General features: G+C 39.4%; 4 protein-coding genes across 11 annotated transcripts in view; 1 reads left to right on the forward strand and 3 right to left on the reverse strand.

The window, feature by feature from the left end:
- LOC122079969 (protein OBERON 3-like) overlaps positions 1–2352 on the forward strand; it is a 5884-nt gene extending 3532 nt beyond the window's left edge. Inside the window, exon 2 of the mRNA XM_042646782.1 lies at positions 1561–2352. Within this exon, the coding sequence (XP_042502716.1) occupies positions 1561–2135 (575 nt within the window). The 3' untranslated portion in view covers positions 2136–2352. The remainder of the gene's footprint in view (positions 1–1560) is intronic.
- A 1280-nt stretch (positions 2353–3632) lies between these two features.
- On the reverse strand, positions 3633–8713 carry LOC122080114. Of its 8 annotated transcripts, none has more exons than XM_042646999.1 (5): positions 8587–8713; positions 8106–8157; positions 7864–7973; positions 7641–7692; positions 3633–5628 (listed from the first exon to the last, which is right to left on the reverse strand). In XM_042646999.1, the coding sequence occupies exon 5, from the start codon at positions 5499–5501 to the stop codon at positions 4245–4247; it is 1257 nt and encodes a 418-aa protein (XP_042502933.1). In that variant the 5' UTR covers positions 5502–5628; positions 7641–7692; positions 7864–7973; positions 8106–8157; positions 8587–8713; the 3' UTR covers positions 3633–4244. The 8 variants fall into 8 exon arrangements, with proteins under 8 accessions (XP_042502933.1, XP_042502936.1, XP_042502937.1 ...); XM_042647002.1 differs by having other exon boundaries at positions 3633–5633; XM_042647003.1 differs by lacking the exon at positions 8587–8713 and adding an exon at positions 8495–8572.
- A 1331-nt stretch (positions 8714–10044) lies between these two features.
- LOC122077794 (probable transmembrane ascorbate ferrireductase 3) lies at positions 10045–11445 on the reverse strand. Its single transcript, XM_042643666.1, has 4 exons — positions 11224–11445; positions 11088–11136; positions 10807–11006; positions 10045–10619 (listed from the first exon to the last, which is right to left on the reverse strand). The coding sequence occupies exons 1-4, from the start codon at positions 11359–11361 to the stop codon at positions 10320–10322; spliced, it is 687 nt and encodes a 228-aa protein (XP_042499600.1). The 5' UTR covers positions 11362–11445; the 3' UTR covers positions 10045–10319.
- Positions 11446–12755: 1310 nt separating this feature from the next.
- LOC122079531 (extra-large guanine nucleotide-binding protein 3-like) overlaps positions 12756–16941 on the reverse strand; it is a 26948-nt gene continuing 22762 nt past the window's right edge. The window contains exons 5-8 of the mRNA XM_042646069.1: positions 16564–16741; positions 15738–15982; positions 14278–14447; positions 12756–13704 (exon numbers count right to left, since the gene is read on the reverse strand). Coding sequence (XP_042502003.1) covers positions 13122–13704; positions 14278–14447; positions 15738–15982; positions 16564–16741 — 1176 coding nt within the window. The 3' untranslated portion in view covers positions 12756–13121. The remainder of the gene's footprint in view (positions 13705–14277; positions 14448–15737; positions 15983–16563; positions 16742–16941) is intronic.

Raw genomic sequence — 16941 nt, forward strand, 5'->3', positions numbered from 1 at the left:
TGGGGGTGTGTGTGTGTGAAGTGGGGAGGGAAGTGCCACAAGAGGGCAGAAAGAATTGATTTTTGAATTTAGTTTAAGTAATACTATTGCTAGTGATTCCACGACCATATGCATACAATCAACTGAGAGATTGTATTTTAATTCCATGGAAAAGAACTCTTGGAACTAAGAGTCTAATAGGAATAAGATTCACAAAAATGTTGTGCACTCACTAGTTAAATTAGGTGGTAGTTTGATGGCGTATGCATAGTTGATTAGATTGATGAATGACAAAAGTGTAAGAACTGTCTTATGCAGAATGTTTTGGGTTGAAGTACAGTCCAGAGACATGAGGTCCTCGATAGGATGGCCTTTGTAACCTTTCACAGAGTTCTAGCAGTTGGAAAACAGCTTTGTTGGATTCTGTTTGTAGTTCATTTACCTTTTGTGCACCTAGCTGCAGGTTTTTCTAGGATAATCAGTTGCACATTGTATTTGTGGCTTTTCGAAATTGAAGAATTTGAGCTGATTATTTCAAGTCTGTCTGACAATGTTGCTGAATTAGAGTAGCAATATTGTTCGTTCATGAGGTTTGTATTTCCTGGAAATGATGGGATTGGACAGAACAATTTACCTCAGTGGAGGTATTCTAGAAGAATATTGCCTGACATTTTGAATGTGGTGGCATAATTCTTATCTTCATCGTCAAGAGTTTCATATTTTTAAGTCAACTAAAAATTGAGGGGCTGGCTGTTAAAAAATAAATAAATAGAAGGAAACGATGCATTCATCCTAAATGATGGCACAATCTTTTGCAATTTGTACAGAAAATTCAAGTACCAAAAGCGACGAACTTGTATGCTTTCTTGCAACAGATATGATGGCAGTAGGAGGAAGATGGAAGAAATAGGTGATGGGGCTGATAAGTTTGGTCAATGTGACCAGGCATTTTTTGGTGGAGGTGGGGTCTTGGCCACAGAATATCTAATCATTTATAAGTAGGTAGTTGCATGGATTTCCAGGCTTGGGTGTTGTTTGGGGCCAAGCAAAAGCTAATTGCTTTTGTTATTTATTCAATTTGCTTAATCTAAAGACTTACTGTGTAAGCTACAGTACTGTCTAAAATAATACACAATATTTCTTGTAACTGTTTAATGAAATACCATACCATATCCATTTATTGATTGAAAAATGTCATACTCTTGATGTGCGCTATATGTGCTATATAATGTTATGCCCTGGCTGACTCTGGTGTTGTTAACCTCTGTCCTGAACACTTCTTTCTTGCTGAAGTTGACATAAACATGGTATATATGCTCATGAGGCATTACTTTGACAAATTCCCCAGTGGGCAACTACCACAACTTCCAATTGGATGGGGGACCAGGTGGAAAGTTATACTCATTCGATGATTCTAGCTCTCATGCAACTTCTGCCCTCCTATGTTTCAACTCTTAAAGCAGAGTTGGGACTGCTCAATTAGAAAGCCTTCGCTCATTTGATATATTTAATTTCTGCCTTGCTCTGTGTAATCTCTCTTCTGCTGACACTGATGATCCCTATGATATCTATGAAATACAGATGGCGTGTCAGAAACATCAGGTTCTGGTGGCACTTCGAAGGACTTAACTTTGGCTCAAATGTGTCAAAAAGGAGATGTGGTTTCGCTTTCTCCTACTTCTCCACCTTCAAAATCTACGACTTACAACATGAGCTCCTCCAGTGGAAGGCAGGATCTGCTGGCACATGATGTTAATCAGAACATTCTTAAAGGTTCTCTCGTGAGGGATAGGACCATTGAGGATGAGCTGCAGTCAGTTTGGAAGAAGGATGCTTTCGACAGCCTAGAAAGCATTGTGAGGATCAAGGAAGCTGAGGCAAGGATGTTCCAGAGTCGTGCAGATGAGGCACAGAGAGAGGCTGAAGGGTATCGGCAGATGGTCCGTTCAGAGAGTGAGAAACTGGAGGAAGAATATGCCAGCAAGCTTGCTAAACTGTGTTTACAGGAGACAGAGGAGAGGCGCAGGAAGAAGCTTGAAGAGCTGAAGATCTTGGAGAACTCCCATTGCGAATACTACAAGATGAAGCTCAGAATGGAAGCTGAAATCGCAGGCTTGTTGGAGAGGATGGAGGCCACAAAGAAGCAATGGGTGTAAACAGACTAGGTATTATACATTTATTTGATGATAATGGAGGTGAAAAGCAAAGGCAAAGACGGATGTGAATGTTGTTGGGTAGGTTTAGAGTGGCTTAGGTGACGGCGGCGTGTATTTGTTATGAGTTGTTACTATAGAAGAAGTTGCAGGGTGTATGAAGATCATGGATGTCAACTTCAATTTGAGAGGAAAAAAATTTGTGCTTATTACCTGAACAGTTGGTTACCAGGGAGAATTACTTGGTGACCTAGATTACTCTTTTTAAGTCGCCTGAATCGCCTAGCATGCCTTGCTATGTGCTACTACCCTGCAAACTGGTGACTTGCCTGGGCTTATAGTTTAAGTGCAGGCCATGGCCCGATCATATTTTTGCCTTTTAAGTGGGCTAAGCCTTGGTTCTCATGCCCGCTGTACATAGGTGTTAATTAAACGCTCGTAGAAAGATATATATTTAGTAACTACTCTTCTCATCCTACTAATTCTAGCGTATATAGTCAACCTATAAGGCAAGATCACATCAGTGACATGTATGATGTAACAGGATCTTAACATCTTTAAAACTTTTTAATAAAGAAAATGACCGAATTTTCCTTCAGCCATGGTGATCCCCTGACCGAGGCTTTCAATCGGTGTTGAGGGGCATTATCAACTTCGTCCTATTGGGGGGTCAGACAATTACGTCTCCTAGAATGAAACCAATTCCCCCCCAAAACAGATTCATGTCATGGTAAATGTGTAACACTCTTGAAAGCCCTTTTCATTGCAGTGATGAAGACGTGTACTTGTTCACGGCTGTACTTGATGCACAGTCATGCACACAACCATTGGATGGATAAGAGGCCATATAACATACATAATCATGATCATCCAACAATTGTGTGCATGACCGTGCATCATATTAGAAGAAAACCTAAGGATTATGCTACGCCCAAACTGCAAAGGAGAAGTGAGAGCCGGTCCAAGAGTCTCAGAGTGCAACAAAAGTCAATAAAAGATGGGGAGCAATGAAAATGCCATCGATGTTTGATTAGTACGGTTGCAAATTAAAAAAATTCATGGAGACGCACTTGGTACCATTATGGTAAAGGTACAAATGTTGCCACCTGGTGGTCAAACAGTCAAAACAACCTGTCGGCATTCTCAAGATAAAGCTACGTAGTTCTCACCGACTCGCCCCATGCGGGAGCCTTGTGCACCAGGTATGCAAATTAAGAATTTATCCAATTTAATCAACCCAGAACCAAAATGGATGGTGCATAAAAAAATGCGATTCTTTTTTCTAAAACTATGGTCCACCATGCAATGTGCCACGCTATATCAATCTGTAAATTAACTTGACTTCTCTTCCCTTCCAGCAATTTACAGTGATGCATTGTTTAATAAAAATAAGTTCCTTCTTGATTAAATTTGGTGGAGAAATCTCAAGCATGATGAAAAAATAGGGGAGAAAGTAATATCTTATTTGATGGCAATGGAGATTATAAGAGAAATCAAAAATGCCAAAATGTAATGTAGCTCAATCATGTGTAGTTTTTTTTTCTTGTAAATTCCAACAGATGTGTATTCAGACGATACAAGAAACAAATGTAAATATATTGAGATCCATATTCATCATTCCAATTCTCTTCCTGCACTATGTAGGGATTTGAGGTTGTTCTACCTGACAAAGACACCATGGAGCACACTGTTAACTTCTGCCATTGAAGCTTGGATTAGGAAGGACTTGGAAGGAGCAAGAAATCTCTTGAGAGCTACGCTTCAGGTTCCTCTGGTGTGGACTGAATGTGGTTTTCCTTGCTTCAAGGTAGCCAAGTAATAGTTACATGCTCTATTTCTCCTTTCACTTGTATCAATAAATCTACAGTTTTGTGAAGCCAGGGAAAGAAAAACAACAAAGTGAGTGATCCTTGATTCTCATAGTCTGTTACAAAGACCAAAATTAAAATGATGCACCCGAGTACATTTTGACATTTATACGAACGAATAAGAAATCTGTCAGACTGGTAACGAGCCACTATGTTGTACAGTTGTACATTTGATTTTTGTTCATAACGAAGTGACGGTATTAGGGCATGGAGCTCACTTCAAATTTTTCTAAAAAAGATTCCATCAGATTCTAATTGTATGTAGGAAGAAGACGTTTCCTCTGTATGTAAGTGTGCGTTTCTCAGTCCCAACATACCAGAGATGGCCTTGTAACTCTAAAACCTCTTTCATTCCAGCTGTTTCCCAAACAAACCTAAAGAGCCCAAGAGCCCTATCCAACTGCTTGACAGCACTCCACACCACTTTCTCCTCATTTGATGTCAAAATCTTACCAATGCACAAGCAAGAGCTACCTTTAACAACTCCCTTGTAGACACCTCCACAAAAATCTACTTCAGAATCTTGAACATGGCCATAGAGATAATACTGCAACAGAGTGAAAAGACATTGGGAAGAATGACCCAAAGATTTTGAAAGTTTCTTTTGCACGAGGCTTTCCTGATGACGAGCTTCCTTGTATCCGAGATCTCTATCTAACAACACATCCTTGATCTGAAACAAACCTTCTTTCATCACCTCAACCTTTGACATATGGTATAGTATTTTCATCTCACCTCTCAAGCACTTCGTGAGGTCGTTGAACATCTCGAGGATATCTCCCCATTGGTGGGAAGGTACAGAGTTGGCCTTCTCTGTGGGGTGGAGCCGAATCCAGGAAACAGAGTCAGGATCGGAAGATACGGCTGTGTCAGCCAAGAAGCATAAACAGCTAGTGACTATCTGCTCAGCCATGTGGGCAGCTTTTGGTGGGATTCTATTATTCAATGACTCCATCTCCGACTTCAAACCCCTCAATATCTCTTCTAGTGCTCCTATCCATATACGCTGGTGAGTGACCTGAGGGCATATTGTGAGTCGCACTGACTTTCTTTGTTGCGCAGATATATTGAGATAGTTGCACACCTTAGTTAGAGAGTTCAGTATCAAGCGTTCTCTTTCATCGGCCTTACTGAAACAAGTTTTGGGTAATACCATGGCTGATGATGTGGCAACTACCTCATTATTTGATGCACGCTGCATGGCAGGAGACCCTAGGAAGGCCCTAGCAAGTGACTTGAAAGCATACATTTTGTGTATGACATTTTCATCCCTGATGGTTGAGTCATCATCAATATGAACTAGCCTTCCATCTACTTCAGCTACATTTCTCAAGGCATGACTCAATTTCCACAGCTTCGGAAATGCCCTCCGATACCATTCTGAAGAGAACTCTTCATTAGGTTCTTCAGAGCTGTGGTAAAACAGCACTCTCAAATTCCAAGGCCCATGATGATTTGCTTTAAGATGTTTCGGCCAGAGAAAAGGCTTGATGATGTGCATTTGTGGTGCATTACAGAAAAATCCTACATGGGGCCTTCTTTATTTTAACCCCTGGAAGATTTGTACCAATGTCGATTGACCAGCTACATTCTTGAATTTTTAAGAATCTGCTTTTGTTTTCATCATCCTGCACTTTTTACATCACCACAACCCATTTTTAGGCTTATGCATTAGTGCATGTACCTCATAGGAATAATTCTGTACTAGATGTTATAGCCTTATAGGTATGTTGAAAAAACTAGAGACAATAGCAGAACAATGTTTATATTAAACTAAGGGGCATGGTCTATTCATTCAGGCCATTCAGACTGGAGATGATTGCAACAGGAGAAATTTGTTTCACAGCCCCATTAGCCCAATGCCTAACATCAAATAACAAGTACCGAAATCTGCGTAATATATAACAAGAAATACTAAAAAAAGAAATCCACCACAGCACAAACAGCCCCACTGCTTTTGGTAAAAGACTCGTCACATATCAAATCACGTTCTACTTTTGCTACTGATTCTATCGGTAAAATTATGCTAATGCTTCCATTTTGGGTCAAAGTTCAATTTAAATGTATCAAGCCAAATTCAATTTTACAACTATCTTCATTAACATAATAACATTGGTGGAACCAGATAAAGGGCAGTTCAACTCAAGAAATTTAGGTTGCAACAAGATAAGACACCAGTGGGGTGTCGATCAGCCTGGCAGCCTGGCCCTTTCATCTTTCTCAGCATATGATGTTTTCCCTCTCTCTCGTTATTGGTCTCAGACTCTCAGTCCTCAACTCTGAAATCTAAAAATCTTGACACTCAGAAAAAAGAAAAAAAAAAAAAAAAATCCTCCCTCTATCTTAACCTCAACCTACTGCCCATATCTCTCCAAATCAGAGTCAGAGACTCTCCACTTATCACCACCCAGCCTTCAGCAACCCATCTCAAATCATCGAATTCTCCAATACTATCATCACCTCTTCCTTCTCTAAACACCCTTTAATCCTCACAAGGTTCAAAACCCAATGCACCACCAAAACATCCAGATCCATTAATGATGATGAAACCAACCAATATCTTAAACCTGAGCAAGTGAAAGAAGAAACTCAGGAAAAGAGCTTCGGGGCTGCCTTTAATTTGATTATACATACTGCTGTCGGGCCTGGCATGCTAGGCTTGCCCTCTAAAACCATTAGATCAGTCCACTTCCTTCAACCATTACAATCCTTCTCTCATAGGTCTATGCAGTTTCTTCCATACTGCTTGTTGCAGATCTTGGCTTTGCAGTCATGGAAGAAGATAGGGTTGGTGGTGAGCTTCACTGGCCTTGCAACCACGGCGTTTGGAGGGTGTTTTGGTGCTTTTGTTGCTGTAGTCTATGCTTGCTGTTGTGAGCTACACTTGATCATATTCACTAAAACAGCAAATAAGTTCTACTATGTCTAGAGCATAAAGGGAAGTTAGAGTTACCTATTACAATTTGCTTGCCTAGAGTTAGTTTCTAACTGGTTTTCTTTTCACTAAAAGTTAGAGTTCTAATATCACATTGACTTGCAAAACCAGTGGTGAATCTAGCTGAGTCCTGGTCATCTCTCTCTTGTCCCTTTTCATTTTGTGCACCACATTATATATAAACTCAAGACATAAGAAATATTTCAGAACTAGTAAAATCAAAGAGAATGTACATCTAAATCTACAAGAGCCTGATCTGGTCTGATTGGAAATCAGAGAGAAGCTTGATAAAACTGGCCAATCAGTACGGTAGCAAACCTGCTTCTCACTGATATATGAAACTACTTCGATATCAACAGGTATGGTAGCAAACCACATTTCTTCATATTTAGTGCAGTTCTGTTCTTTTAAATCAAATAGATCTGTTACTAATCATGGCAACAGCACACATCATATTATCAGTGTTACAATGTATTTTCAATTCAACTTTTATATCAAAGCAAGACTAACATACCCAACTTCCAAAATAAATTCAAATCAGCATTTATAAAAAAAAAGAAATAGAACACATTAAACAGCATACATCATATTATCAGTGCTTCCAACACATAATATTCAAATATATCAAGAGTTCAACTGGCTGTTACTTGTTAATATAGGTTACACTGCAACTTTGGTAACCAAGAAATATGAGAAAAACCAAACCTGCAGAATCAAGCTTCCCTCCCTTTTCCAAACTTCGTCTTCAAGCTGGCCACTGTCAATAGACCGAAACAACAAATATTGTGTATCAACTTCCTACCTTGCACAATTATTGAGACATGAAAAAGTGAATGAAGATGATCATCAAAGTATGTCTCAATCATCCAATGACTTAAATGGCTGAAAATAAAGGAAATGAGGGGCAGACAGTCCAGGAAATGCCTACAAAATTGATGTTACAGGATCAACCAAATTTCCTATTGGCCTTCACATATCAGATTGATCTTGAAAAGGATTGAAGAAATTCAACAGAGTTCTTGTCATCCTCTAGCTCGGCTAAAATGAAAAGGCATCAGCAGCAAGTCAACCCTTTCTTAAAACTTATTGAACTACTGTATAACAGATCAGCATATCCAACAGGACAAAATTAAAACGAAATGGAACAAGATAGAAGTCGATTAAAATTACCTGGTGTTAGCAACTCCTAGATCTTGGACTGAAAAATTCACAAGCAATTACCCTACAAATGGGGGAGATGGAGATTGGTAAGTGGTTGATGACAATCAGAAAAAAAAAAAAAAAAAAAAAGGGTTTCTGCAAATGTACATGAGATAAAGAGTGGGAAAGAGGAACAGTCAGAAAGACAGTGGGAGTGAGGAAGAGTGGGACAATCACAGAGAGACAGAAATGGAGGTAAGGATGAGAGGGAGGGAGATCGACGATGGTCGCCGTAGTAGGAGAGGGATGGTCATCGTACTCGGAGATGGAAAGAGAGGTGAGAGGGAGAAAGGGGCTGTAGGGCGGGAGATATAGAGAAAGTGAGAGATGGGAGAGTGAAATAGAGAAGTGAACAATACCGGAGTAGAAAAGGGTGAGAAGAAGAGAAGGGAGCCAAACGCATCGCCGGTCGTTGTCTCAAAAGAAAGCTGAGAGAGAGAAGGGAGAATACCTGCCATGGTCTCTGCTCCTAAGGGCGATCCTCGTGCTCGTTTTGTTCTGAGAGAGGCGATGGGCTACCAGCCTACCACTGAAGGAGAGTGTGCCAGAGTTCAGAGTTCGGTTTCGGTCCGGTTTGGATTCAGTTTATATCGTGTTCCTCTTGTGGTTTTGTTATCAGTTTGGATTCGGGTTTAACGTGAATGTATAATGTATAGGCTTTGTATCGGTTTTATACGACTTTGGGTTCGATTTTTACCCAGTTTTTCATGTTCAGTGCGGCCCGGTTTTCAGCTAGTTCCACAATACCTCAATCCTAAACCAAATCAATATGGTTTGTTCAATTTGGTTTAGGCTTTTTCAGTTGGTCCAGTCAGGTCTCATCGGTTCCGGCTAAGGTTTGACACCCCTACTTCCATGCTACGGATGTTAGCCTTTCCATGCTTTTATGACAATAAAAATAAAGACAGAGTTTCCCCTTTACCCCAAGTCATTATTGACAGTGTGATAGCTGGATAGGCATCACTATGGTCTTTTTTTTTTTTTTTTTTTTTTTTTGGGGGTGGGGGGGGGTGTGGGGTTGTGGTTCAACTTTCATCCAATAAGGAGTTATATTGTAGAAACTAGAATCTATTCGCGATCCAAAAAACACAACAACAATAAAGAAACAATAACACAACTGCAAAGTAAAGATTTATATGTGCCTATGTCTATGTAGAGAAAGGATTGCATGCTCTCTTCCTCATGCCTCTTTTTATTTATAAAGAAATTCATATAACCTAAACCTCCTTGCGATAATTTATAAATAACAAACAATAAAAATTTCTCGAATACCTTGTAAGAACAAATGTGGCCCGAACTTGGTCCAATCCGATTAGAAATGGAAATATAACTTTTATAAATGTTCGTAGCTTTCCACTATATACTCGTGTATAGTTTGATCAACCCTTAAATCTTTTGATTTAATTTGTACTCAGCATATAATTTGATTATGCCTTAAATCGCATATAGTTTGATGACTTTTTTACATGTGTTAACATGTATGATTTGAATAATTGTTATTCAATCTTGTACTTTGACAAACTGTTAAAGTTGAATCAGCACTGGTAGGAGAGAAAATGCTGTGTTGATTCCAACATGTATTGTATCTGTCCAACATATAAAAGAGCTTTACCGATGTTGGTCTTTTGTCATCCGATGCATCGATCACATCTACTAGTGTATGTCGATGCCAGTAATGAGGCTCTTGCATGTGCAAGGTTGGGGGTGAGAATTACGCAACCTTACACCTGAGTCATGACTTTGATCTTGTCTAAGTTTACATAGTGAGACCATGCATGTATTGTACATGCAAAGAACAAAAAAAAAAAAGATTTCTCTCTCTCTCTAACGAAATCCTGATCCAATTCTTACCAAAAAAAAATCCTGATCCAATGTAACCAGGCATATAGCTTAAAAGAAGAAGAGAAAATAACAAATATTAACTTTATTACTGTCAATGCCTCACAGTTCTCTCACACCATTCACCTTCCAAGATACACCTTATTCAAGAAATTCAGGAATCAGTTATTCAATCCACAATTTATTTCAAAAAACAAAAAAAAATCACAGTTTACTCCCCTCCATGAAGCTATTCTAAGTTCCTCAATTTCTTCATTTTAGGCCTAGGAAGGAAGAAAACTCAATCATCCCATGGCATAGTATTCATTATCACACCCTTACCCAAAAAAAAATAGTGACAAATATTTAGAAAGCACTGCCAAATAATGGGTTGGGGGTGGGGCGACAGAAGAAGAAGAAAGATGCAATTGATAAGTCAACCATTGGTATAGATGCAATAGAGAAGTCCACTGCAATGCCGAAGAGAAGAATGAACAATCCAGTGAAGTTGACTAGGAATAATTCAGTGCCAGTCTTAAGCCCCAAGAGGGTTGATGACTGCATTAGTCCACTCTCTGCTGTGCATATTGCCATGTATAGAAGAACCCTACTAAAACTTATATGCCAAGGGGCATATGTAGTCCTTGTCAAGAACCCAATGATCCACTGCAAACATCAAAAAGATTGAAGCAGGTAACACTTCATTGATTAGCCTATTTGGGTTCACTTACTATATGATCATTACATCCACAGAAAGGCTCCATGAAGATGGCATATATATCTCTTAGCTTTCTTATAAGAGAGTATATATCCCTCCTTGCAATTAATGCTTCAGTGTTTCTATGGTTCTTACCTGTAAACCATATAAGCAGAAGGTTCCAATGCCTAGCCATGAATGCAGGCTATACATATTTGTTATCCTTTGCTTGTCATGATACTTGAAAGCTGCATAGATTCCAACAATCCCCAGTACTATAGCGATAATATGGAGAGAAATGTAAGCTAACTTATTAACCTTCCACTCTGTGTATACCGTTTTGTAAGCCATCATGGCTGATCATTGACACCAGAACAATAGCATCAGACACATACTATTCAGCAATGCAAGTGAATGGACAAAGCCAAATATCATACCTTCACCAGCGAAAAAAATGAACCCGAAGTACATAAGAAATGGGTGCACCTGCAGAAGATTGAAAATAAATTAGATGTTATGATGTGGATTCAGTGTCATGTTATGCTAAGTAAACTGAATTAAGGGCTCAATTACATTGAACATATGTGCAGCTTCATTGGAATCTAGATCAATGCCACCATGGAAATGCAACAGCCATGCTAACAGGAGAATTAAGGCTGTTATTCCAAAGATGTGCCCAAACACCGTGTCACGATAACCCATTGATGCCATAGCAGGAACTAGAGAAGCTGTGGTGGATGGGTTGAAGCATGGCAGAGGTTAGGGGATGGGTTTGTTTCAGGTTGTAGACACAGATTGTTAACTACAATCTAAAGCTAAAAAGAAAAAAAGGTAATTTTAGAGATTGCTTTGATTGTTGGGTTTGGTACCTTGTGAGGAGTCGTTCTGCTTTAGCAAGGCATCAACATGAAAAACAAAGGTAGAAAAGTACATGTATTAAAGGATTAATCTTTGGGGAATGGCTTGTAATACCCTTAATCCGTTCCTTCTATGATTGAAACATTCTACTGTGTTTAACCATTACCCACCATTTTACTGTTGTGGAAGAGCATGTTAAGTACTTTAGGTTTCAACCATTCCTGTGGTACTTCACAAGTAAAAAGCTATATATGAGGATGGACACTGATTGGATGGTTCAGATTAATGGTAATGACTGTGTATGTCCAAGGTAGCTCAGACAACTTTTGTGCAATTTACAGGGACCTCTTCTGTTGGGCACTGTAATTGCTTTCGATGATCCAAGAGTATTGTAAAATCAAAGAGCTTTTGGCACTGGGAAAAATAAAAAATAAAAGAATCACAACAAAAGCAAAGGAGATGCAGTAGCTCAACCAGGGATAAGGGCAAAAAAAAAATCCTCTGCCTCACCGCACCTCTGGACCGCTGAGAGCACCTCAGGGAAAGGTAACATTAAGAACCTGACTGTGCATGTAAGGGAATCTTACAAAGATATAACAACCAAATACAAATGGGTAATGTAATGAATATCCTTTTTGCTCCCCCACAACACAACCCCCCCCCCCCCCCACCCTTTTCTTTAAAAAAAATTATATATATGGAAGGTATCCTGTATAGGATGTTGTACTTAAGTTTCATCCATGGATGCCCACTTTTCTACAGATGGTACATGGCATAAAAAAGATTTCAACCACCCAATCAAGAAAATAACGATTTCTTATGGCTAGAACAGTTTGAACCAGAGAGTGCAATTACTCGAATCTGAAGCCATGCCCCATCTAGGTGGTTAACAGACCATGTCAAGGCATCAAGCTCTCCATTGATTTTTGGAATAATCACCAACCAGGCTTGAATGTCTATCAAAAACAGATCCTGGGGTGAATGTCCTTTGAAGATGGGCATGCCTGCATATCATCTCCAAGACAACAATTTTTAGGGTTTAGCAGCTTAATTCACCTGATCATCCACCAAATCAACTTGTTGGAAGGCTCTCCAACACCAAGAAGAAGAAGAAGAGACAAAAATGAAAACCTCAACCTTCCCCACTACTTGGATTTGATAATCAATGGTTTGAAAGAAAAAAAAAAGCCGGTACAATTGCAGGTTGAAGTGGTTGATTTTGATCAATCCTACCAAAGACCTCAACAAAACAAAAATGGCAATCGTACATCACAAAGATATTATTTCATTACATCAAGGTGGAAGGTGATCCAATATTCCAATGTGAACCTACACTATAAAGAGCAAGATCATCAAAAATCAGGTATGCACCTAACTATACAGAGCTCTACACCTCACTTCTGGCCTCAAAGTTACTCCGTGTCCTGAATGGCCTCCTACCCTCATAGGCAAATAGTACGTTCCTGTTTCCTACCTTCATCAATTGCATTCATATAGAAAACCAAGAATGGGCTATGAAGATTATCTGAACAGAAGATTTGATGTCCTTGAATCTTTCTGAAAAACAGTAGCAAGCACAAAAAAGAGGCTCACTACTGGGGAAAGAATCAGTTTTACTCCTGCCTAACATATGGTGATGAACTCACATCAGTGCTGTAAAATGAGTCATCCACACCAATTCCATACATATTTTCATCCTTTTCTTCCTCCCACTTAAGAATCTCCCTAATGTACTTGAAAGCTTCATCCACAGTGCTCCGTTCACGGGCCCTGGTCTGCCCCACAAATAGCTTCCGGTTGCTAAGGGAGGCATAGAGTTCCTTAAACTTCACTGCAACATAGTAATAAGCCTGGCTCGCCAGTGACTGGCTGTTCTGATGAGGTTTTACTGGGCTGAAGTCCCCAAACCAGTCACAAACTGTTAAGGGAACCCGATTGACCTTCTCCTCAAAAGCATCGTACTTGTTGAGGAGGAGAATGAAGGGAGTATCCTTGAAACATGGGTGCGTCACTACACCCTCAAACAGTTCTCTGCTAATCAGCATCTTGTTGCGTAGTGGATCCACTCCTTGGGCCCACACTTGATCATAGTCACTCAAAGCAACACAGAAGACAACAGCCCGAACATCTTCAAACATTTCCAGCCATTTGCAGCCATCATTCAGTCCCTTTGCGCTTACGCGAATTAATTGGTACCTGTGTAAATGAAAATTTTCTCAAAAACCAAGAGATTAAATAAAAGATGTACTAGTATTTCTGTCTCTGGCATATAGTATTTATGCAACTAATCCAGAGGGTGCCCCATTAAATGAATAGTATGGATCTACCACATCAAGCCTCCATGCGGCAGAAAATTCCCTGCATAAAAGCAGGGTTATCCTTAAATGGATGTTGATAAGCTTAGCTACACAGTCCAACATTTTGAACCAACATGGAGGGCAAAACTTGGTTAAATGACCATTTGATAGGTTGTACACCCATGGATTCCCCACAATGTCATGATTTGGGCTTCCATTTCAATAGTATGGCCCACCATTTTTGAGCATCTACCCTTTGTGTTTTCTATGTTTTACACTCTCAGCCAAAATTATCTTATACCAGTTTTCATGCTTTATGCCTCCACAGAAAAAAATGCACTGGACCTGAAGGTCCTGAAAAACATGCCCACAAAATTTGACACCGATGAAGCTGGCATGTGGCAGATACCATGGCCATCAAGGAAGACTTAACTTGGGGTTGTGTATGTGTATGAAGAAAGAGAGAGTTTACTTGGCCAGTGGAGGTGGGCAATCAAAGTTGTCATTGTATGCCTCTGACATGGGACTACGATCATCCAGTGAAAATTCGAAAAAGGCAAGGCCGTTGCTCTGTGTCACTCCTTCAGCATATAGAATATCTTTCTCGGAAGGCACATACTCATTACTTGATATCTCGATAGCCTGCACACCAAAGACATTTTAGTAATGATTCATAGAAGTAACCCAAATAGATGATGCCTGTCCATCAACAACCCTTCTAGAAATCTCTGAAGACACATTGATCAGTTATTAGTCTAGCTATGTCACCTTAAGGCATGTAGCCATCCAGAATAGAACAAACCAGTAACATAACATTGAACTCAAATCAAAGCTCAAGGAGGCCCTCCCCACAAGTTTAGCTAACTGCAGCACTCGGCAAATTGACCAAAGGACCACTGGATTTACACTTGTGGCAGCAGGAGGGACAAAGAAGCACTTCAGAGTGGATATTGATTCAAGTTTATAATACCCATCTCTTGGAAAAAGTAGAATAAAGGAGCACTAGAGAAGAACCTTTTTTTTTCCCCTCTTTCAACATAAAGCTGGGATGAGACTGGCTAGTTAAAACTAGACATCACTAGTTGAGTGGTCGAGTCGCAACTCCCAAGCTCAACAAAACCATAAGAAACGAGTCCTCAAAAGAACACAGCACCACAACAATCTAAGTCTAAAATCTGTCATAAATAAAACTTAGATCAGAAAATCACCGATCTTTCCCCTGTAAAGGGGTAGTCAACTACAGTCATGTGGTTGCTAATTAAGATACGACATTAGCATGTGTGGAGATGAGGCTTTGTAGCTGGCACAGCGTTGCAAACCCTTTATAACAGGTACATGAAAAAGCCTTCATCATTTAGGCCTTCTTTGGTTAGAAATGAAGTGAGATGAAGAAAGATTTTCATTAATAAAGTGCAGTGCAAGTGAATTGGTCACAAGGGAAAATCAAAATAAGATGACTTGTGCAGCCTTGCTTAATAAGAATTTATGGCTAGATATTAGGCCAATGGGCTTAGGCTCAAACAGGCTTGATTTTGGGTTTGGGAAAAAATATGCCTGTCCAGTGGACCTTAGCCCATAGACCTTAGGCTTGGGCCCATTGTCATCATGCATATAGAAACTAACTAGCAGGAAATCCATTTTGAACATTGCAGCAGCATGGAGCTGCTGACACTAAACCAGGCAGTAACTAGTCCTTTTCCCGTGGACCATCCAATAACAGACCAATTTAGAGGAGTGCTTAAACACAACTTAAATGAGTCAAATATCATTAGGAAAGGCAAGTGAAGAATATTAACTAGAAAGAAAAAAAGTGTATCCCACTTTCATTAAGCATCATCTTTTAGCATAACAAATCTCAAATAGAGAATTATAGTGAACAAAGGAGATGTAAGGTTGGCAATGAAGAGCTAAAAGAATCCAGTTAGGCAATACCCGATCTAAGAAATAATTAGCAACATCTGGAAGAAAATGCAATTCATCTCTTCTCTTGTATGTCTCCTGAATTGCAGGATCCTTCCAAACCTCATCAACAACGGGGGCATATTCACGTGTTGCAGCAGGAAAGAAGGTTTCCAAGTCCCCCATAGCCATAATTTCCAAAAGCCAATCAGAAAAATGCTTCAACCTTTGGTTGATTGAATAAATGCACTGCTTATGTTCATCAGCTCCATTTTCACCTGAATTCATTAACACGACCAATATAAATTCATGTTTTCCAACCTCTAGATACACCATAAATCTGATGTTTCATCAAACATATATATCTACTTCAACTTCTTTACAGAAATCAGTGCAGACAGAGATAATTTGGAGCATAACAGAGAACTAGATGCCTAGAATAAATTGGACATCAGCGCTAAGCCGCTAGCGTTGTAGAATTAGGAGCATATGAGATTATTTAATCCCAAGAATTTGTGCAATTGTGCTAGCAGATATAATGAATGATTCATAAGGATTCAATTGCTCAACTATATATTTGCATCCAATTTAACATGGAGTTTAGTGCAACTCCTAAAATCAACTAATATCAATTTACAGCTAACGTAACACTGCTGCATCAATATCTTGCCCCAAAAAATAAAGAACTCGAAACTTTTTCTTAGAAACCAAGCGTTTAATTCCAAAGAAACAATGGCCTTCATGATAAACATCTGCAGTACAGGTATCAGAGTTCAACAAATAGCATTTCCACCAGCAGTAAAAGAAATGAACGAGAGAATGCATAATAGCAAAAGAGATAGTGATCTTTCATCAACACCTGAGCCAGACTCTTCAGCATCAGAGGCAGCCTCTCTCTTACTCATTAAAGCCTGCTCTTCAAAACGTTCTCGGCCTTCAAGTAGTATACTTAAATATTTATACATGTTACTTTGAACCATAAGCTTGATATCCTGCAGTTCTTCAGGAGAAAACCTGTCCCCATATAAGAATTTGGCCTGTTCAATAAAAGGGGATAATATATGTCATTTCATTGAAAATAAAAGCATCCCCATGATGAGAAACAGAAACTAATTTTAGGAACCACTTTTGATCGTTTGAGTTGAAAACTGAAGCAGAAACCATTAAAACCAGTGGGAAAGAAAATGTAAAACCAGAGGAATCTACCATGAAGGATAAGAAACAAATCAACAATTCA

Source organism: Macadamia integrifolia, chromosome 5 (assembly GCF_013358625.1).
Source record: "Macadamia integrifolia cultivar HAES 741 chromosome 5, SCU_Mint_v3, whole genome shotgun sequence".
In the NCBI taxonomy this organism is placed as follows: domain Eukaryota; kingdom Viridiplantae; phylum Streptophyta; class Magnoliopsida; order Proteales; family Proteaceae; genus Macadamia; species Macadamia integrifolia.